This window comes from Trematomus bernacchii, unplaced genomic scaffold, assembly GCF_902827165.1.
Source record: "Trematomus bernacchii unplaced genomic scaffold, fTreBer1.1, whole genome shotgun sequence".
Classification (NCBI taxonomy): domain Eukaryota; kingdom Metazoa; phylum Chordata; class Actinopteri; order Perciformes; family Nototheniidae; genus Trematomus; species Trematomus bernacchii.
In genome coordinates, this window is record NW_022987763.1 from 204,839 (window position 1) to 227,809 (window position 22,971).

Below are 22,971 nucleotides of genomic sequence, written 5' to 3' on the forward strand. Positions count from 1 at the left end.
GTTACTCTTGGGGCCAATACGTCTCTGTTTTTGAACATAGTGAAATCGGAGTTGGTTGATATTCTTGAGAGGGTGCTGCATCGGTACAGAGAAGAAATCTGCAATGGATGCCGAGTCAGTCACCCCGGCCAGAGGCAACACGATTGTCTGAATGACATTCCAGAATATTTCTTCAGAAACAATTACAACGCGTTAATGAAAAGACTTTGGCTCGCCGACTTCATTACTGCGATTGACCAGAGTCTTAATGATAAAAACATTTACACGGCTGAATGGAGGATCCAAGGCGCTTCGGAGGCTTTTCTGCACAATCTCAAAAACTGCAGACGCCTCAAGGAGAGACTTGAAAAGATCCATGCCGAGCTGGATGGAGAGGAAGAAGACTAATAACCAGTGGTTGATTGAAGCCAGGGATTTTTTTTCGATACTTTGACTTTTCTTTAACCTGTTCCACTCTGAGCCTGTTTTTCAGGTCTCAGGCTCGAAAATGACATTCCCAGAACAAATGACCATATCTTCCCTTCTAAAAGGGTTAAATTAATAATCTTTTCTCAAAGTAATGATAAACCTGTGAGTTGGATGTAGAAGTGTCAGAATCAATATAAATGTTTTTTATTTTAAAGAAAATTCAGATTTTACATAGTAAAAAACTGTAAATTATAGTGTCCGTCCAAAAATTATTTTTTACAGATAGTGAAAACTACCCTTGGATGATGGGTTAGTAGACTAAAAGCTTTAGGAATCCAAAGTACAACATATAATAAGTACCCTGTATCAAGATTGATGCAAAACAAGTGAAATTTGACCTTTTTAGAGAGATTTAGCCAAAAACTGGGCCATCTGGGGTCATTTGGGTGGATTTGACCTATCTCTGGCCCCCCTTGCTCGATCTGGTTGGTTGACATACCCTTGTGACCGTTAGAGCCAATAGAATCGAAGGAGGATACTTACATAGACACACATTGTAAAGAAAAAATGTTGCCGCTTCGCGTGTGGAAAGCGAAACTAAACTGGAGGAATGTCTCCTTCTGGAGTTTGGAAACTAAAACGCAGTTGTATTGCTTATGGATTATCAGAAATAATTTCAAAGAAGGCACAGACACATAGGATGAACCTATGGATTAACTGCAGCATCGTTTTTTTATCGTTTTAATGCCATTGAAGACCACTTTTGACCAAGGTAAGATATATTTACGTGTTTAGCTTCTTAGCTCCACATGTGATGATGTACGCTTTCGTTGATAGCGTCGCGAATGTTTATCACTGAGTGTTGAGGTGGGCACCGTTAGATTCAGTGTCTCCAGGACACCAAAAAATAGTGTTTGGTTGTGCATCTAGGATAAGTAATAAGGGAGTTCTGAGTGAGTTTATGTGTCTTTGTCGGCCCCGTTTTTTCGATCGAGGCTAATTCAGAGGCTGAGTGCTAGCATTGTGGGGTTTTTTTGAAAAAAAAAATTAAAAAGATCAGTTAGCTGAGTTTCTTCCCGTTACATGGATATAACACATTCATAGTTTTATTCAATATTAAGATTCCTTAGACGTTGTTTCCTGCAAATGACGCGTTTATCCGCCCGGTACCGGGGGGAAGGCGTGAAACAGGTTAAAGTAAAATAAAAATGGGTAACTACTATGGAAAACAATCTGTATATATCTATCAGAATGCAGTCAATGCCTGTTTTATAAGTGTGTTGTTGATGGCGATTAAAAACAGAATGAATAGTGATCCCCGTGTAAACGGAACGGCTGAAGTTTGTAAACTAGAAGACATTTTGGATATCGTTCATTCTGGAAGTACTATTCAGGGTCATTGGGAAACGATTGTAAACGAAACATTTAAAGTGGTACTGGAATCTTCATTTTCCGAAACATTCTGTAACATTACCGAAGAAATGAAACAAACACCAAAAGTGTATCATGTGCTCGCATTGTATGCTCTGTTTGTAGATGTAATGCATCTTTGTGTCATAAAACACTGACACACAGAAACACAGAAACACAAAACTCTGAAACACTGAAACACAAAACACTGAAACACTGAAACACTGAAACACCGACACACAGAAACACCGAAAACTATTAAACAGCCCTGCTATATACTATGACCATTCTTTACTTATTTATAATATGGTTCGAAAGGAGTAATTTGAGTTGTCTGATGCAACATACTTATTAAAACTGCCAGAATGAACGATATCCAAAATGTCTTCTAGTTTACAAACTTCAGCCGTTCTGTTTACACGGGGATCACTATTCATTCTGTTTTCAATCGTCATCAACAACACACTTATTAAACAGGTATTGACTGCATTCTGATAGATATATACAGATTGTTTTCCATAGTAGTTACCCATTTTTATTTTATTTTAAAGAAAAGTCAAAGTATCGAAAAAAATCCCTGGCTTCAATCAACCGCTGGTTATTAGTCTTCTTCCTCTCCATCCTGCTCGGCATGGATCTTTTCAAGTCTCTCCTTGAGGCATCTGCAGTTTTTGAGATTGTGCAGAAAAGCCTCCGAAGCGCCTTGGATCCTCCATTCAGCCGTGTAAATGTTTTTATCATTAAGACTCTGGTCAATCGCAGTAATGAAGTCGGCGAGCCAAAGTCTTTTCATTAACGTGTTGTAATTGTTTCTGAAGAAATATTCTGGAATGTCATTCAGATAATCGTGTTGCCTCTGGCCGGGGTGACTGACTCGGCATCCATTGCAGATTTCTTCTCTGTACCGATGCAGCACCCTCTCCAGAATATCAACCAACTCCGATTTCACTATGTTCAAAAACAGAGACGTCTTGGCCCAAGGAGTAACATCAGCAGCAGTAGTACTGCAAGATTTGGGTGTCCACAATGGTGGTGATGATAGTAGTCCAGGAGTTTGTTCCTGGCTGCAACTCTCGGGGGGAGACTTGGTTTTTCTCAGATCCCTGGCTAGTTTTCAACGGTCGTCTTAGTGGGGTCCTTAGTTTTGGATGATTTGCTGATTGGGGTGGGACTTATTGCGTTGAGTGGGGGGAGTCATCTGTAGAAATGAGAGTTTCTTTCACCCGTATAATGTCCCTCGCTGTTTGACTCTTTTTAAAAAGTTATTTTTCATCTATCATTTTCAACCAAGCAGCAAGAGGTCAAATTTAAGAATAAGTAATAGTTTGTCACGATTTTACGGGGAAAAAGTCAGAGCGCGATGTCACATCTTAAAGACAGCTTGAACTGGATAGATGGTTAGTCTTTTTCAAACATACCATACGTTCTGCATGTTAGTATATTAGGCCAATCGGGTTAGGCCCTACTGCCCCACTCCCTCAATAGGGAAGTCACGCTTTGGGAAGAGGTGTTTAATTTCACAGATCTGACTTGATTGTTGTCGTGATGGCTGAAGGAAGAGGGACGGGGGAGGAAAATTCAGAGGGTGAAGAAGCAGAAAGATAACTTGTTTGTAAAACGGACAGCACGTCAGTTTCAGGAAAGATGACACCGGTTTTATGCATGACATGCCAAATATCCTGAAGCCCTACAAAAAAAAAAGGTACAAGTATATTGTGTTGAAAATATCGCAAAAAGTCGTAATATTGTATAATGTAATAGTTGCATGTTGTATTTTGATAAAAATCACTGTATATTCAAAAATATAATGGAAAAAGGAGAGAAAAAACAAATATCACAGTATGTTGAAAAATATGAAAAAAGTAATGTTGGGTTAAAATAACATGAAAGAAATCAAAAGTAAAGCATCTAAAAACATATATTTAAAAAAAGTAATGTTAGTCAAGTAATTCATTACAAATGAATGAATATTTTACCAAGTTATAAAGTTTTCCATACATAAACGTGTATCTTACAGTTCCTTTGTGAGAGAATTACGCACAAATCTGTCATATCAAAACATTCTATTGCAGTATTTTATCTGTTTTATGTGCTCTATATGTATATATATATATATATATATATATATATATATTTGTTGCACTGTTGGAGGAGCCTGTGACCTATGTTTTTCATTGACATATCTACACTGTAGCTAATGGGCATATGCCATAAAGCCTTGAAACTTGAAACTTAAAATGATCAGAAACTGCATTGTCTCACTGAAAACAGCTCTAAAGAAAACCCAATTCCATACAAAGTACTTAACTTTCTACCAGTTGTAAAGTGTTGCTCACTTCAAAAGTGTATCTAAAAAGTATCTTAGTAACAAAAACAAAAGCAAAAAGCATTAATGTTAACAACGCCTCAAAGGGCGGACTCCTGAGTTCCGTAATGTCCCCCTACCATGGCACTTGGACTATTTACATCATCCAGGGCTCAACACCAGTAAATACACCTCTCTTTATCTGCTCTCCAAGCCTCCAAGGGCGGACTCCTGAGTTCCGTAATGTCCCCCTAACATGACGCTTAGACTATTTACATCATCTAGGGAAGCACACCAGTAAATCTTCCTTATAGTTAATAAAGTAATTAAACAATAAAAAGACAAGATCAAGGGGTCATTAAGATCTTTAAATTATTATTACCCTCTTCAAAGAGACTTCGTTGTAGTTAAAGTAATTAAACATTAGTTCACAAGCCATACAACTTAAGAAAACATCCAGTTCACAACCATACATTTTCAAAAGAACATCCTTAGTTAACAACAACTTCATAGGGGCTTTTAAAGTTGTGTGAAGTAATTAAACATTACAAATACAATATCAGGGGGTCATTAACATATTTTTTAATTAGTATTACCCTCTTTTCAAAAAGAGAGTCCCTTGCAGTTAGTAAAGTAATTAAACATTAGTTCACAAGCCATACAACTTAAGAGAACATCCATAGTTAACACAAATCATATTAAAAACTAATCTAATTTTTTAGGTGACTTAGTGAATGAGAATTTATGGCTGATAGCAAAATCAGGAGGTGACCGGCTGGGGGAGGGGAGGGGTGGGAGGGGGTGTGAGGGGAGACAGTCTCACACATCCAGACTCCATTTTTCATGAAGAGCCTCAGACGGAGGGTCTGAACCCGGCACAGATACTGCATCCGTTTCTTGACTGGCGCTCCCAACTGTCACAGGCGTCTCACTGATTAAACCCATATCGATGCGTCTCTTTGCCTTTTTCGTTTTTGAAAGTTTAGGTGACTTGGTGAGTGGAAATGACTGGCTTTTTATCTAGTTTGCACGGATTTCTTTTTTACCTAACTCCACCCCCACCTCTATCTTCTGACATCACAGCAAAAGGAAGGGTGACAGAAGGGGTGGGAGGAGGACGGGGTTCGAGACAGTCTCACACAACTTCAAAGAGACTACCTTAACACTAGTTACAAACACTGATCAAAGGACATACATCATAGGGCTAATTAGATTGACATCAAAGGCTTATAACACGTCGGTGTGATATCACACCTAAATGTTACAACACCTCACCCCCCTTACATCAAAGGACAGACATCAAAGGGTAATTAGATTAGACAACAAAGGGCAGACATCAAAGGCTAATTAAAGCCATGCCTCATTTTGCTCTGTGTGCTGTTTGCTGTCTACTGGGCTGATTCTATGAGCTGCAGCTGACCACGCCCCCCTGCAGGAGAGGGGAGCCGTGCTCTGATCAAGTCAAGAGGGGGAGAAAAAGAGATCTCCGTCCTCCGTGTTTTATTATATAGAGTCGTTATTCATTTGTTTTAAAGCTTTCAACTTCGGCGAAAGAAACTGAAACTGAAACTCTGCCGCACGGTCCCCTCGTTCCTTGGAAGAGGCGGAGAGGTGGGTGTTTGTCATCTGCTGGTGGACTAACCGGAGAGAATTACAGTGCTTGCCTCGACGGGGAGGGATTGCATTGAATTAAAGCAGCGGGAGCAAACGCTTGCCTCGGGGAGGGAGAAAGAAAGCCACAGCGGAGAATAAACAGAAGGGTAACCATGGTAACTATGGGCGGGAAGTCTTCTTCGCTGCTTTTGTGGCAGACTACAGTGCCACTTACAGGCCTGGCATATGTACTACAGCGTCACCAGCGCTTTCGAGCGGCAATGGCCGGCCGTGGCCCAACCCCACATTCCCCTGATAGGTGGAGAGTTGGCCCAATAGCCGTAGCGCCACCGTCCTGACGTCAGGACAGTGTTCAAATCTGGATCAGTTTTTATCAGATCCGTTGCAGCCGCTTTTTTAGAGATTTGGGTATGGAGGAAAATAGAGAGGGTTGTGTTTTCTGAGACTTGGTGAGTTCCCTGGAACACCGGGGACACATATTCATGTAGAAAAGACGTACAAAAGTGCATTTTGCATGATAGGTCCCCTTTAAGTTACTTTCCAGATATGGATTAGTGATATAGAACATAATCAACACTTAAATAAGTCTTTAGTTTGGACCTGGACTAAATTCAGAAACTAACATAATAGATATTAGTTTCACTGCAATGATAAACATATTTTTGCATCAATAATTATAATCAAAATGTACAATATTATTTTGAAATGGGCTGATCTGTATAATGAGTACTTTTGCTACTTTAACTATATTTTGATGCTAATACTTTTCTACTTTTACTTGAGTAACATTTGTAATGCAGGACTTTTACTGTAACATAGTATTCCTACACTCTGGTACTTCTACTTAAGTATTAGATTTGAATACTTCTTCTCCCACCTCTGGATATGACTTATGAATGAGATGAATATAAGAGAGCCTCACTACACCATTAGTCCCCCGTCACTTTGGTCCTAGCGTCCATGTGAAGAGTTCCTTCAGGCAGCAGATATTACAACAGGATTGTTCGGTTATGAACACATTATAAGTTAGTTATGATGTAGTTAAAACAATATTGGAAGATAGTCATTATGTGTGTGTTTTGGACTGAAATAAATCATGGGTCAAAACTGACCCGTGAACACCATGAACGGTGACAGCTTTCGAACACAACACAAGGGTTAAAGATGTACTTTGCAGGAAATTATTGTAATGCATTACTGTTTTTAATGTTGAAGGTACTTTGTATTTGTTATAATGCTGCAGTGGAGTTGGAGAATGTGAATGTGACTCCTGACAGTTTCTAAGAGAGAATCAAAACAACTCCATCAAATCAAACACGTGGCACAGCTCCAGTATGCCATGCTTTACCCCTCACATGTTTTCTGCTGAGTCTCCTTCATCAGGGTGGGAGCTTCTTTGTTTACAGCAGGTTCATCCGTCACATGACTTCACACAAGGAGACAGAGAGTTCAGGAGTTTGGCATCTATGAATGTAAAGGTTAAAACAGATGTTTGAAGGGATGCAATGCATTAAAGAAGAGATTAGATCGTTAAGATGTTCAGATTATTTATTTACAGAAACAGAAATCAACCTCAGAGACACATTTCTGAATTAAACTGCTGGTTATTTAATCACAAGATATCTGAAGCAGCATCAAATACACTTAATTATACAGCTGTTATTCCCTCTAAGTTCATTAGAAATTGATATTTACAATTACCATAAATGTTATTGTCCATCTATATAGGACTGAAAATGTCACAGGCTAACGAAAGAACATTGTAAGAATGAAATAATTAATTAAACTAAATGTATTAAATTACTTGCTCCCTGCAGTAAAACAACATATCTAAAAATAATTCATCAAAAGACCCAAAAATATAAAAAAGTGAAACTGATAACTTATCATGCTATAACATGATGTTTGACTAGAAACTAGATGTTGATAAAAGGAGAACTGACAGCTTTGATTTGTTAGTTTGTTGATTTCATGACGTTTCAGCACGAAATACAAACTTCTTACATTTCTTCAAGAATTCACACAAAACTTAATCAAACTTTCTCATTTCATCCATTACAAAGAAACACAGAAAATAAATTCATTCTTTTAAAGATTTTTGGATTCAAAATGTGAACATTCATCAATCATGCCTCAATATATTTTAAAATGATTTTCCGATTTTAATAAAGTGTCAGTGAGTTAAATGAAAACTATAAACACACTGGAATAAAGTATGATGCAAAATAAACTATAGCAATAAACAATCAAGTTGTTTTGTTTGTTTTTGTTTTTGACTGACTCTTTGATTATAATGTGTAAAAATGTCATGCAAAGATTAATATCTCATCATCTGTTGATTCTTTTCTTGATTGTTCCAAAGAGATGTAGACGGACAGTGAAGTAAGAATAAAGTCTGAACCAACACTCCTGAGCATCACAGAGGAATCTCACTCTGACAGATCTTGATATCAGCAGTTTTAGCATCACCAGCTTCTCCAATACAAAACCATGGGAAGAGTTTCTCAGTGAAAGTGTCTCTGTGAGTGCAGATGGGAGTCATGTGATCAGGGTCGTAGAAGGACACCTCCCCCCTGTCATAGTCCAGCTGGACTCTGATCCTCTGGAGATTCTTCTCCACTCTGACAGCCTCACCAGCACCATTAGTGTATTTTCCATTGATATACCTTAAACACCAGATTCCATATTTTGGGGAGGCAACTATATCTCCCTTCCTGCCAGCTGACTCTTTAGCCAAACCTATAAGCCACACAGGATGATCTCCCACCTCCACCTCCCAGCTGTGTTTCCCTGAGCTGAAGCCCTCAGAGCCCAGGACATTAGTATGCTTTGTGAATCTCTCTGGATTATCAGGAAGCTGCTGATCTGTGTCTCCACGTCTCACACTGGTCAGATCATCAGACAGATAGAGCCGGCTGTGTGCAGTGTTTGGGTCCAGAAGGACAGGACTGAAGTGGACCTGGTCCTTCATCTTCTCCCAGACTCTGAAGGACAGGTTGCCCAGGTGTTTGGCCACATCTGTCAGCGCTCCTGAGAGCAGCTGTGGGTCTGACAGTGAGCTCTGGACTCTGGCTCTGCTCTGAGTGGCTTTGTAACTGCTGAGGAAGGGCACGTTGTGTTTCTGCAGCTCTTCTTCAACAGCAGAGATACTGTGTGACAGAGAGGAGATGTGCTCCTGAATGCTCTTCATCTCTCTGCTGATAGTCTTCCCTTTCTGCTCCTCTTCGTCCCTCAGAGCTGCCAGTCTGGACTCCTCTTCCTCTTTCAGGAACTGATGGAGCTTGATGAACTCTGCTCTGATCTGCCTCTCTGTGGACAGCAGCTGCTTCTTGGACACTTGAATCACTTCATTGTATGTTGTCTCCACTCCTTTGTATGTGTCCCTCTTGTCCTCCAGAGACTCTAAGTCAGATGTCAGCAGGTCCTTCAGCTCACTGACTGCTTGTTCTACAGGAACCACCTTGTGACTCTGGTGGAGAGAAAAGTCACAGCCAGGACACACAGCTCTCTCTTCATCCATACAGAACAATCTAGGCTCTTCTGGATGTTTACTACACACCACCTCCACCTTCTTCTCTCCCTTTTCTGTCTCAGATGATCCAGCTTTCTGTCTCTCAGCAAAGGAGTCAGACAGTTCCTTCAGTGCAAAGTTCCCCACAGGATCTTTGGAGGACTTTCTTTTACAAATGGGACAGTCTTTGTTCTTACTTTGTTCCCAGAATGTCTGCAGGCAGCTCGAACAGAAGCTGTGGTTACAGCCCAGAGACACGGGATCTCTGAAAGTCTCTGAACACACATGGCAGCTCAGGAAACTTTCAAAAAGAGCGATTTTCTCAGCCATTTGGTATTAAAGTGATTTCTAGAGCAGGACTCACCAACTTGCAGTCTCTCCACTTCTCCCCAAATATACTCCAAACGTGTCTCCGAGCAGAAATCTCACACCCTGTAATGGCGTCTCAGCGCTGTTCAACAATGTCAAAATCCACTTTCGTTTCCTCTCACCTCCGTCACAGGGTGAGTTATCAACATCAGGAAATGCTGCTATGTCATTTATTCACCAGCAGATGGAGTCAGGATGTCTTTCAGAGGGAAATGTCCTTTGGTATTCAGTTCAGGACAGTGACTTTGTCCAGGTATCTGTTGGAAGAAAAACACATACAATTTAACACGTTTAAAAAAACAACAACGTAGGATAAAAAGGAAAATGGACAGAAGTGGACAGTCTTTGTTCTTACTTTGTTCCCAGAATGTAGGCAGGCAGCTCGAACAGAAGCTGTGGTTGCAGCTCAGAGACACAGGATCTCGGAAAGTCTCTGAACACACATGGCAACTCAGGAAACTTCAAGAAGAGCAGCTATCTTTTTCCTTCCCCTCGGTTTGCCTCCAACTGGAGATGAAGATCTCCCACAGTGTACTGCTGTCGAGGCTCTCTTCAACAATGTCAGAATTAGCTTTCAATGCCTCTTTTCTCTTTCACTAGTTAATAATTGATAGTTATAAATGCAGTCATCTGTTTTTATGACCAGCAGATATATTAGCAACATGAACTTCAGAATCTGGAAGACTTTCAAGTTCTGACTCAAACATGTTTTGAACCCATTTGTTTCCTCTGTGTGATCATCTGACCAGTGTTCAATCTAAACTTAAATACTGACAGGCAGAAGATTGTTGGAAATGTAAAAGTCACTAATTTAACACTATTTTAGTAAAACTTCTCCATGACATTAAACTCAAATGTGTGTTTCCATGAGCTTTTATTCATTGAAGCTTTACAGCTCTCACTATCATTGGACTTTGTTTTAAATTGCGTGCAGAATGTCCAGATGACCAATCAGAACTGAGTATTCACCTTAGCCCTGTTATAATCTTTTTTATTGCAGTACCTTTGAACTCAACGTTTTATTTGTACTTGTACTCCCTTGTGATTGTAAGCGTTATGATTCTCCATGTGGCGGGGTGGTAGTTTTTAAAGGCAGAGCCACCCAAATACCAAAATGCCTGACAACGCCACCTGGGGAGTTTCGCCCCAGGAGATATTTAATTTACACCTCAGAACTAAGAAGGCTAGACAAGTTCATGACTGACACAAGACAGAGACGTGGTTCAATTATAACGAAACGGTTTAACAGTTTATTTCAAAATGTCAATCACATGTATTTGTTTATTCTTGGTAAAACACTTTATATAGAAAATGACTAAAATCAATGAGGGGAAAAGGGGAGTGGGCAGATGCCAGCCAGGGGAAGGCAGTCTAACATGGCTGTGTCCCACTTAGCCACCACCGGTGCTCACTGCAAACCAAAACTCACTACAAACTGTGTCCCAGTGCTCATACCACTACAAGCCGTGAAGGGAATTAGACTGTGAGCCTAGCCTCCACCACTAGCTGACTCAAGGGGCAAAGAAACAACACATGAGTATAAAGCAGAAGAAACAATTATCCAGTTGGTCCAAACGAGCAAACAGTAAAATACACTAAAATCCTAAATATAAGACAGCAAAACTAAAATTGAAACAAAAACCTAATTCGAGCAAAACCTAACTATAGCAAAACAGCAGCGGATACCACCACTGCTCACTATGATTAATACTAAAGTACTAAGGACCAACACACATCCCTCCAGGTTAGCAGGACTTCAGGCAGCACATTTGGCCAAAGGAACACCAGGTGGACCAGGATACAAGCTGACAGTAGGCTAATACAAATGAATGTAGTTCAGTGCTAATATAAGATGCACATGAGTAATATTAAGCTGTTGATCAAACATGACAATGTACCTACCCTTAAGGTGGCCATGTGGCAACAGGCAGACAGCAAACGAAACAAAGGCTGCCATGATGCCACTAGAGATGGGCGAGTCCTGATTCATCCGGATCATTAACCCGGATCCTAGAAATGAGCTGGTCATGACGAGTCTCCCCTCTCCATTAACCCGAGTCCTTGAGTCCCACACTTGGTGTGACGTACAAATTAAAACTATAAATTGCGTCACTCGCTCCTCTCTTTATAACATGTAAAATCACATTACAACGTACCCCAAGTCCATCTACCTACCCTTTAGCAAGTATACAGGATAGCTGCCAGAAGTGATCGTTTGGCTCAGGGGAGGGGACGCGGATCAGTGAAACTTCCTGCAGACTCGTGGGGACTCAGAGGAGCCGACGGCTCCTAACCGTAATAGCATAGCAGATCCAGAGATCCATACTCGTCATGTGCACGAGCATAGCCCCTCCTCCAGCACCCGGCTCCCGCGCTATATTATGCACGAGTCAACAGCAGACTCGCAGATTCGCAGATTCGCAAATCCTGACTCGCTGCAACACACAGCGGATCAGACTCGTGCGGACTCAGAGCCGTATATAGCAGCAGATCCAGAGATCCAGCAGACTCGTCCTCATGCACGAGTCCACAGCAGACTCAGATTCGCAAATCCTGACTCACTGTGTGTGCAACACACAGCGGATCAGACTCGTGCGGACTCGGAGCCGTATATAGCAGCAGATCCAGAGATCCAGCAGACTCGTCCTCATGCACGAGTCAACAGCAGACTCAGATTCGCCAAATCGCAAAATAACCCTTTTTTTTGTGATCAACATTTTTTATTAAAGCAAAATACACTGTGTAGCGGAGGTTAATATAACGTCAGTTTAATAGATAGATAGATAGTACTTTATTGATCCCAAATTGGGAAATTGTTGTTACAGCAGCATAAAAGGCATTTTACAATAAAACAAAACTACAAAATATACAAGAATAGAAAGAAAAATAAAATAAAATATAAAATATACATGTCGAAATAGAAAATATACATGCAGATATTATATATATATATATATACAAATATATATATATATTCAAAATATATGGAATAATAATATGCTCGTGAAATGCATCAACTTTTCGGTTTCACCGATAGGATTTCTACGTCTTGGTGATGCTGACTCATATGACTCAAATGACTCAAATGACTCGTATGATCCGGATCTCTTCAATGACTGACTCAGAAGACCCTGGTTGCGTTCGAATACTCCAAAAATCAGCTCCTAAATTCTAACCCTATCGTCTATCCCTTGACCTCTGAGTGAAAGGTCACGGGGTTAAGGGATAGTGGATAGGAGAATTCAAAAGGATTTAGGAGAAGAGACTGCGGTACTTTAGAGAATCGACTGCACTTTCACTATCCCACGTGTTTATGATGCGCCAGCGGACGTCATGAATGTGCGTCTGCTGCTGTGGGGAAACTATGGAAACTACAGTTTTCTATACAGCGGACTACAACATGGATGTTTAATAAGAACGAGGGACTACTGTAAACTCATCTAGAGACTCTGCACCGTGCTCTGATGCTGTTATGCTTTATGAACAGGGACAACAGAGAAACATATTCTTCATGACCAAAGTTGGAATTGAAATAAAAAAGGAAAGTGAAACTTATGCTCATCACCCTCTCCCTCCGGTCCACATTAATACAAATGATCCCAATACGTATGATTGTATGAAAAGATCTTAAAATCAATACAAATGTATTTATTATAAACGTTAGTCCTTAACATCTATCACTGTGTATATCACCATTCAAACATCTTTTCAAAGTTGAACAAACCCCACACAGCTCAGTAAAGACTGTGAAATGTTGACTTTATTTGATCATTTCAGTCAAAACTAACGTTCATATTTCTCTTTTTGATTATAATACTGATGAACGTTCAAAACAAAGCACTTTGGCAACTTACCACATACGTTTTAAAATGCTTAATAAGCACCGTAACTTTCATGATATCATTTCTCGTTCATAATCGGTTGTTTCCGTGAACGGCCGACTGTTGTGTGACGGCAAATGCTGCGGCCGCAAGGCATTGTGGGGCAGCATGTTCTCCTCTCCTTTCGGTTAGGGAGGTCCAGTGGTTCCTAAGCTAAAGGAGTTTATAAAGGAAGTTTGAAACCTCCTTTCCTTTCATTTAGAGAATTCGAACGGCACTTATCATGGCTGCCACTGAGGGACTTCCGGGTCATTTCACTCCGTTAGGAAGGTTCCTAAGCTAAATGGACTATTCGAATGCAACCCCTGAGTCCGTAAAAGGATCCGGATTTGCCATCTCTAGATGCCACAGGTGCCTTAAATACCCCTGAGTTAATTAGGGGTTGGCTCTGGGGGAGGAGTTGACCTACTTTAGGTGATGGTGAGTTCAGGGTGTAGAGATGAGTGTGGGACAGTTACCTGAACCCAGTGTTCCTGCTACATCCATAAGCGTTGGAGTATACAGTATTTATGTTTAGAGTCACACAAACACAACCGTCTGGAAGAGCACATGTTTTAGGTGTCTTTTTACGTTCTTTGTTTTCATTGCAAAACCCCTCAAAACTTTAAATACTTAAACCAAATATCAGTTTTTATGAAATATATTCAGATAATAATGATGCATGAAGAAGCAACCAACAATGTCAAAGCAAGTTCCTTTAAAGGCGAGTGGATTTATGGCAGGCAGGGAACCAACGATAAAAAGAACGGCTCTCACCAAGAACGACTCGGTTCCCTTCGTTCGTACCAAAGAGCCGTTCAAAAGAATCGGATCGTTCGTGAACGTCACATATACAGTGAACTCTTTTGCATCAGCAGCAGAACATCAACAGGAAACATGAAACCCTCCTGATGAAACCTGTCTCCACTGAACCTCCTCCTTGTTTCATGGTTCCAGCTTCACCTCAGGATGATCCAGGTGAGACCGCTGACACCGGCTGCTCCGCTCTCCTGGGTCAAACCACTGGGTCAACATGAAGATCTTCACCCAGCAGCTCCACTCCAGAGGTCAGAACATCCCAGAGATCCAGACCTAAACCAGCTGCTACATCAACGCAGAGTCCCATCACTACAATCCCCCTCCACCGTGTTACTGGAACTGATGCCAACAACATGAAGTATTTCACAACCAGAATGCTGCAGCTGCGTCAGAGCGTACACTTCAACTTCATATTTCAAAGATGGAGAAGAGTTGGACTTCGCAGTTCCCCATCACCATCGTATATGTTCCTTTACCAGACCATGCACTGACTAATGACATGAGTTAAGGGGACATTGATTGCATTGATATTATCAGTGGTGTAAAGTAACTAAGTACATTTACTCAAGTACTAAGCTACAATTCTGAGGTTTGTGTACTTTACGAGAGTATCTCCATTTTCTGCTACTTTGTACTTTTACCCCACCACAATTCAGAGGTAAATATTGTACTTTTACTCCATTTATGAAATACCTTAAAGTGGACCTATCATGGTATATTTGAATAATATAGTGTAGGACCATACCTATATAAGGCATATTTATACTTTATTTTTTTCAAAATACCAAACAGATCATGCATTTTAGCCATGCCTCATTTCGCTCAATTTGACATTTTTTAGCTCTGTTTTAGCAAGGGCTGATTCAGTGAGAACAGCACCACCTACAGGCCTGGCATATGTACTAGAGCGTCTCCAGCGCTTTCGAACGGCAATGGCCGTGGCTGTCTCCTCCTGATTGGTGGAGTTGGCCCAATAGCCGTAGCGCCACCGTCCTGACGTCAGGACAGTGTTCAAATCTGGATCAGTTTTTATCAGATCCGTTGCAGCCCCTTTTTTAGAGATTTGGGTATGGAGTAAAATAGAGAGGGTTGTGTTTTCTGACACTTGGTGAGTTCCCTGGAACACCGGGGACACATATTCATGTAGAAAAGACGTACACAAGTGCATTTTGCATGATAGGTCCCCTTTAAGTTACTTTTCAGATATGGATTAGTGATATAGAACATAAACACTTAAATAAGTCTTTAGTTTGGACCTGGACTAAATTCAGAAACTAACATAATAGATATTAGTTTCACTGCAATGATAAACATATTTTTGCATCAATAATTATAATCAAAATGTACAATATTATTTTGAAATGGGCTGATCTGTATAATGAGTACTTTTGCTACTTTAACTATATTTTGATGCTAATACTTTTCTACTTTTACTTGAGTAACATTTGTAATGCAGGACTTTTACTGTAACATAGTATTCCTACACTCTGGTACTTCTACTTAAGTATTAGATTTGAATACTTCTTCTCCCACCTCTGGATATGACTTATGAATGAGATGAATATAAGAGAGCCTCACTACACCATTAGTCCCCCGTCACTTTGGTCCTAGCGTCCTCTGTGAAGAGTTCCTTCAGGCAGCAGATATTACAACAGGATTGTTCGGTTATGAACACATTATAAGTTAGTTATGATGTAGTTAAAACAATATTGGAAGATAGTCATTTTTTGTGTGTGTTTTGGACTGAAATAAATCATGGGTCAAAACTGACCCGCGAACACCATGAACGGTGACAGCTTTCGAACACAACACAAGGGTTAAAGATGTACTTTGCAGGAAATTATTGTAATGCTTACTGTTTTTAATGTTGAAGGTACTTTGTATTTGTTATAATGCTGCAGTGGAGTTGGAGAATGTGAATGTGACTCCTGACAGTTTCTAAGAGAGAATCAAAACAACTCCATCAAATCAAACACGTGGCACAGCTCCAGTATACCATGCTTTACCCCTCACATGTTTTCTGCTGAGTCTCCTTCATCAGGGTGGGAGCTTCTTTGTTTACAGCAGGTTCATCCGTCACATGACTTCACACAAGGAGACAGAGAGTTCAGGAGTTTGGCATCAGATGTTTGAAGGGATGCAATGCATTAAATAAGAGATTAGATCATTAAGATATTCAGTTATTTATTTACAGAAACAGAAATCAACCTCATAGACACATTTTTGAATTAAACTGCTGGTTATTTAATCACAAGATATCTGAAGCAGCATCAAAAATACTACACTTAATTATACAGCTGTTATTCCCTCTAGGTCAGGGGTCTCCAACCTTTCTTCATCTGAGAGCTACTTTGAAAAAATGAAAGTGGCCAAGAACTACTTGCATCACATCGCTTACATTTATTCACATAGCCCTCATCAGTTGAATTAAGCTATACTTTTGTACACGTGTGAAATTGCAATACCTAAAGCTTATCAAAAATCTTAACTTCACATCAAGGTCCAAGAAAACGAAGATTTCTCACATATTATTATGGCCCACATAATAAGTACATCACTGAACATTCACATAAGTGTCCTTAATCACCATCTTACAAGCATTTCACTCTTTTGTTAGTGAGATGAATGGCACTGCATGCAGTCCACCATACAGGTGTATGCTGGACCCACTTAGGTTCACTCTAATAGAGTCATTTAAATGTTCATCAGTCGGTCTTGTTCTGTATTTAGATTTCATTCATGTCAGAAAAAGCTGCTTCACAAAGGTTTGTAGAACAGAACCAAATAAAGCAGACATTTTCAGTGCTGCTTGGTGAATGTTCTATAGTTTTCTGGGTCTACAAGGCTCCAGAAATGTTGTGAGTTTTGCTGAGACTTAAGCTGAACATGATTTTGGAGATCTCCACAGGATTGACACTGAACAGTTGTTCAGCCATCTTTTTCTTCTTCTTCTTCGTCTTGACATTAAATTATAAACCATAATAAATCAATTGTATAGGTCTAGCCTCCCTATATCTGTGTGTGAAAATGGTTCCATCCTCAAAAACAAAAAACTAATACTTCTGCAGTCTAGCTGCAGCTTCTAGCTACGGTCTTCTGTTAAAAAAAAGACACTGAATGTCTTGAATGTGGCATCACACACGTGACTTAAGTCTGAACACAGCAGGAGTATTTACAACAGCATTATAAAAACAAAAATAGTGCATGTGGGTGCACACTTACATTCTCTGTCTTACTGTTACATAAATCCCATGAATGTATGAGATTAAGTTAGCTTCATCATATCTCAATCAGTGATTAAGTGAATAATAAAGTTTCTATCGGGTCACTATCAGCCTGTCACTCATTATTTTCAGGAGGGGGCGGGGTTTGGAGGAACGGAGAGGAGACGGTGATCGCGGAAGCTTTCCTCCTGCCTTCACAAACTTTACACAAGTATTTATCAACTGAAAATAGCAAGAGGACATTCATACTCTGCAATCCAAGACTTGATTAAATCCACCAAAAACCTGACATGACGATAACGAGTGTTTTTCAAAAAACACAAATCCCTCCCTGTGTGTCTCTGAGGCGCAGCGACAGGGCCTGATTCAGAGCGGGTCATTCTGCTGTTGGTTCTGGACTGGTGTTGGTGGAGAAAGCAGACTGCTCCGTGTGTGTTGTCGCTGTGCTGCTGTCACGTCTGTTCCTTGATCTCTGCATCACCGACCACTTGATATTCGTGTGACAGAAAAAATTCTAAAATAAAAAAACGTTATTGTCCAGCCGCGGCCGAAAAATCAATGAGCAACCTTACTACGCTATAATCGATAATCGAGCGGCGAGCTACTGAAAAGCTGCCCATCGACGTGTTGGAGAGCCCTGATTTAGATTAATTAGAAATTGATATTTTCAATTACCATAAATGTTATTGTCCATCTATATAGGACTGAAAATGTCACACAGGCTAACGAAAGAACATTGTAAGAATGAAATAATTAATTAAACTAAATGTATTAAATGACTTGCTCCCTGCAGTAAAACAACATATCTAAACATAATTCATCAAAAGACCCAAAAATATAAAAAGTGAAACTGATAACTTATCGTGCTATAACATGATGTTTGACTAGAAACTAGATGTTGATAAAAGGAGAACTGACAGCTTTGATTTGTTAGTTTGTTGATTTCATGACGTTTCAGCACGAAATACAAACTTCTTACATTTCTTCAAGAATTCACACAAAACTTAATCAAACTTTCTCATTTCATCCATTACAAAGAAACACAGAAAATAAATTCATTCTTTTAAAGATTTTTGGATTCAAAATGTGAACATTCATCAATCATGCCTCAATATATTTTAAAATGATTTTCCGATTTTAATAAAGTGTCAGTGAGTTAAATGAAAACTATAAACACACTGTAATAAAGTATGATGCAAAATAAACTATAGCAATAAACAATCAAGTTGTTTTGTTTTTGACTGACTCTTTGATTATAATGTGTAAAAATGTCATGCAAAGATTAATATCTCATCATCTGTTGATTCTTTTCTTGATTGTTCCAAAGAGATGTAGACGGACAGTGAAGTCAGAATAAAGTCTGAACCAACGCTCCTGAGCATCACAGAGGAATCTCACTTTGACAGATTTTGATATCAGCAGCTGGTCCAATATAAAAATATGGGAAGAGTTTCTCAGTGAAAGTGTCTCTGTGAGTGCAGATGGGAGTCATGTGATCAGGGTCGTAGAAGGACACCTCCCCCCTGTCATAGTCCAGCTGGACTCTGATCCTCTGGAGATTCTTCTCCACTCTGACAGCCTCACCAGCACCATTAGTGTATTCTCCATCGCCATGCCATAAACACCAGATTCCATCTTCTGGTGAGACACCTATATCTCCCTTCCTGTCAGCTGACTCTTTAGTCAAACCTATAAGCCAGTGAGGATGATCTCCCACCTCCACCTCCCAGCTGTGTTTCCCTGAGCTGAAGCCCTCAGAGCCCAGAACATCAGCATGCTGAGTGCATCTCTCTGGATTATCAGGAAGCTGCTGATCTGTGTCTCCTTGTCTCACACTGGTCAGATCATCAGACAGATAGAGCCGGCTGTGTGCAGTGTTTGGGTCCAGAAGGACAGGACTGAAGTGGACCTGGTCCTTCATCTTCTCCCAGACTCTGAAGGGCAGGTTGCCCAGGTGTTTGGCCACATCTGTCAGCGCTCCTGAGAGCAGCTGTGGGTCTGACAGTGAGCTCTGGACTCTGGCTCTGCTCTGAGTGGCTTTGTAACTGCTGAGGAAGGGCACGTTGTGTTTCTGCAGCTCTTCTTCAACAGCAGAGATACTGTGTGACAGAGAGGAGATGTGCTCCTGAATGCTCTTCATCTCTCTGCTGATAGTCTTCCCTTTCTGCTCCTCTTCGTCCCTCAGAGCTGCCAGTCTGGACTCCTCTTCCTCTTTCAGGAACTGATGGAGCTTGATGAACTCTGCTCTGATCTTCCTCTCTGTGGACAGCAGCTGCTTCTTGGACACTTGAATCACTTCATTGTATGTTGTCTCCACTCCTTTGTATGTGTCCCTCTTGTCCTCCAGAGACTCTAAGTCAGATGTCAGCAGGTCCTTCAGCTCACTGACTGCTTGTTCTACAGGAACCACCTTGTGACTCTGGTGGAGAGAAAAGTCACAGCCAGGACACACAGCTCTCTCTTCATCCATACAGAACAATCTAGGCTCTTCTGGATGTTTACTACACACCACCTCCACCTTCTTCTCTCCCTTTTCTGTCTCAGATGATCCAGCTTTCTGTCTCTCAGCAAAGGAGTCAGACAGTTCCTTCAGTGCAAAGTTCCCCACAGGATCTTTGGAGGACTTTCTTTTACAAATGGGACAGTCTTTGTTCTTACTTTGTTCCCAGAATGTCTGCAGGCAGCTCGAACAGAAGCTGTGGTTACAGCCCAGAGACACGGGATCTCTGAAAGTCTCTGAACACACATGGCAGCTCAGGAAACTTTCAACAAGAGCGATTTTCTCAGCCATTTGGTATTAAAGTGATTTCTAGAGCAGGACTCACCAACTTACAGTCTCTCCACTTCTCCCCAAATATACTCCAAACGTGTCTCCGAGCAGAAATCTCACACCCTGTAATGGCGTCTCAGCGCTGTTCAACAATGTCAAAATCCACTTTCGTTTCCTCTCACCTCCGTCACAGGGTGAGTTATCAACATCAGGAAATGCTGCTATGTCATTTATTCACCAGCAGATGGAGTCAGGATGTCTTTCAGAGGGAAATGTACTTTGGTATTCAGTTCAGGACGATGACTTTGTCCAGGTATCTGTTGGAAGAAAAACACATACGATTTAATACGCGGAAAAAAATATATATAAAAGTTTGAAGTGGACAGTTTGTGTTCTTACTTTGTTCCCAGCATTTCTGCAGGCAGCTCGAACAGAAGCTGTAGTTACACTTAATTGAACAGCTGTAATTACCTTTAGGTTGAACAAATTGACATTTTCAATTGACACAAATGTTATTGTTCATATATACAGTACGGAAAAACTCAATTTCAATGACTTCTGGGAGTAAAACAACATATCTACAAATAATTCATCAAAAGTCCTACAACTATCTTACATTGTTATATTATCTTATCCTGCTATAACAATGATGTTTGACTAGAAACAAGATGTTAATGAAATGAGAATTGACAGCTTTGATTTGTTAGTTGTGTTGATTTCATGCAGTTTCAGCAAAACATACAACATTTATTAATTTCTTAAAAGCAAAGAATTCACAAAAAAAACGTAATCAAACATTTCCAGGACATCCATTAAAAAGAAAAACAGAAACTCAATTCATTTATTTAAAGATTTTGGATAACAAATGAAAACATTCATCTTTCATGCCTCAATATATTTTTAAATGTTTTTCAGATTTTTTTAAATGTCAGTGACTTAAAAGAAAATTATAAACACAATAAAAAAGTAGAACAAAATATAAACTAACAATAAACAATCAATTTGTTTTGTTGCACTGAGACTTTGAGTATAACGTGTTAAACTCTGTAATTAAAACATGATCACATTTTTTGACTGCAATTACATTCTGATTATCATTTGTTGTTTTCTATCTTGATTATTTCAAAGAGATCTAGACGGACAGTGAAGTCAGAATAAAGTCTGAACCAACGCTCCTGAGCATCACAGAGGAATCTCACTCTGACAGATTTGAAGTCTGCCCAGATGATCACCCCAGTTTCCTCTATTTTATAACGGCCAGGTTGAACTGCTTCTAAATTATAAATACCATTAAGTTTATGACTGCAGTTCAAACTACCAAACAGATTACAGTAGTTTCAGATAACAGCCACAAAGGCATGCAGACATGACTACAGAGGATGTTATGAAATCATGAAATACTTAAAGCTCCCATGTCATGCTTTTCCGGTTCTTACCCGTCCCCTTGTGTGTTATGAAGGTTTTTATGCATGTAAACGGTGTGCAGAGTCAAAACCCTCAAAGTACACCCTGTAGCGAGTAAAACTCTAACACAGAAAATACCTCCCCAAAACGCCTCGTTGGAGATACGTCACTGCCCATTTGAGTCTTCCATTTAGTTCCGGGTACGGCCTGATGTCATGCGGTACCCGGAACGAAATGGACCAATCCCGAAGAGCTATGGCCACACCCAGCGGCGCTGGCCGCACCCTCTGCCAGCCTAACATTTACTGTTGGAAGCTCTGGTTCAGTTCACAATCGATCCAGTCATGCCAATGCCAAGGACCTGTTTCCTGAAATGTGAGGAGAAATCTGAGCTGTTTGTCCTACCGACGGAAGAACCACCACGAAGTCAGTGGTTGAAATGTCTTTTTAACATTCAGACCGACCCCAACCATCCATTCACCACCAGGGTCAAGTTAAGCCCCTCCCCATCAGACCAAACCCAACTATCCATTCACCACCACCAGGGTCAAGCTAAGCCACTCCCCTTCAGACCGACCCCAACCATCCATTCACCACCACCAGGGTCAAGCTAAGCTACTCCCCTTTAGACCGAACCCAACCATCCATTCACCACCACCAGGGTCAAGTTAAGCCCCTCCCCATCAGACCGAACCCAACTATCCATTCACCAACACCAGAGTCAAGCTAAGCCCCTCCCCTTCAGACCGAACCCAACTATCCATTCACCACCACCAGGGTCAAGCTAAGCCCCTCCCCTTCAGACCGAACCCAACTATCCATTCACCACCACCAGGGTCAACCTAAGCCCCTCCCCTTCAGACCGACCCCAACCAACCATCCATTCACCACCAGGGTCAAGCTAAGCCACTCCCCTTCAGACCGACCCCAACCATCCATTCACCACCACCAGGGTCAAGCTAAGCCACTCCCCTTCAGACCGACCCAAACTATCCATTCACCACCACCAGGGTCAAGCTAAGCCACTCCCCTTCAGACCGACCCCAACCATCCATTCACCACCACCAGGGTCAAGCTAAGCCACTCCCCTTCAGACCGACCCCAACCATCCATTCACCACCACCAGGGTCAAGCTAAGCCACTCCCCTTCAGACCGACCCAAACTATCCATTCACCACCACCAGGGTCAACCTAAGCCCCTCCCCTTCAGACCGACCCCAACCAACCATCCATTCACCACCAGGGTCAAGCTAAGCCACTCCCCTTCAGACCGACCC

The 22,971-nt window shown here is 40.9% G+C and overlaps 2 protein-coding genes and 1 pseudogene across 2 annotated transcripts; all 3 read right to left on the reverse strand.

Moving 5' to 3' along the window:
• Positions 1 to 9,819, reverse strand: part of LOC117496643 — a 30,183-nt pseudogene extending 20,364 nt beyond the window's left edge.
• LOC117496645 (nuclear factor 7, ovary-like) lies at positions 7,268 to 10,153 on the reverse strand. The gene is made up of 2 exons (XM_034148357.1): positions 9,973 to 10,153; positions 7,268 to 9,874 (listed from the first exon to the last, which is right to left on the reverse strand). Exon 2 carries the CDS (start codon positions 9,576 to 9,578, stop codon positions 8,154 to 8,156), a length of 1,425 nt encoding a protein of 474 aa, XP_034004248.1. The 5' UTR covers positions 9,579 to 9,874; positions 9,973 to 10,153; the 3' UTR covers positions 7,268 to 8,153.
• An 8,288-nt stretch (positions 10,154 to 18,441) lies between these two features.
• Positions 18,442 to 20,614, reverse strand: LOC117496646 (nuclear factor 7, ovary-like). Its single transcript, XM_034148358.1, has one exon. The coding sequence runs from the start codon at positions 20,309 to 20,311 to the stop codon at positions 18,902 to 18,904; it is 1,410 nt and encodes a 469-aa protein (XP_034004249.1). The 5' UTR covers positions 20,312 to 20,614; the 3' UTR covers positions 18,442 to 18,901.
• Between the last annotated feature and the right edge of the window lie 2,357 nt (positions 20,615 to 22,971).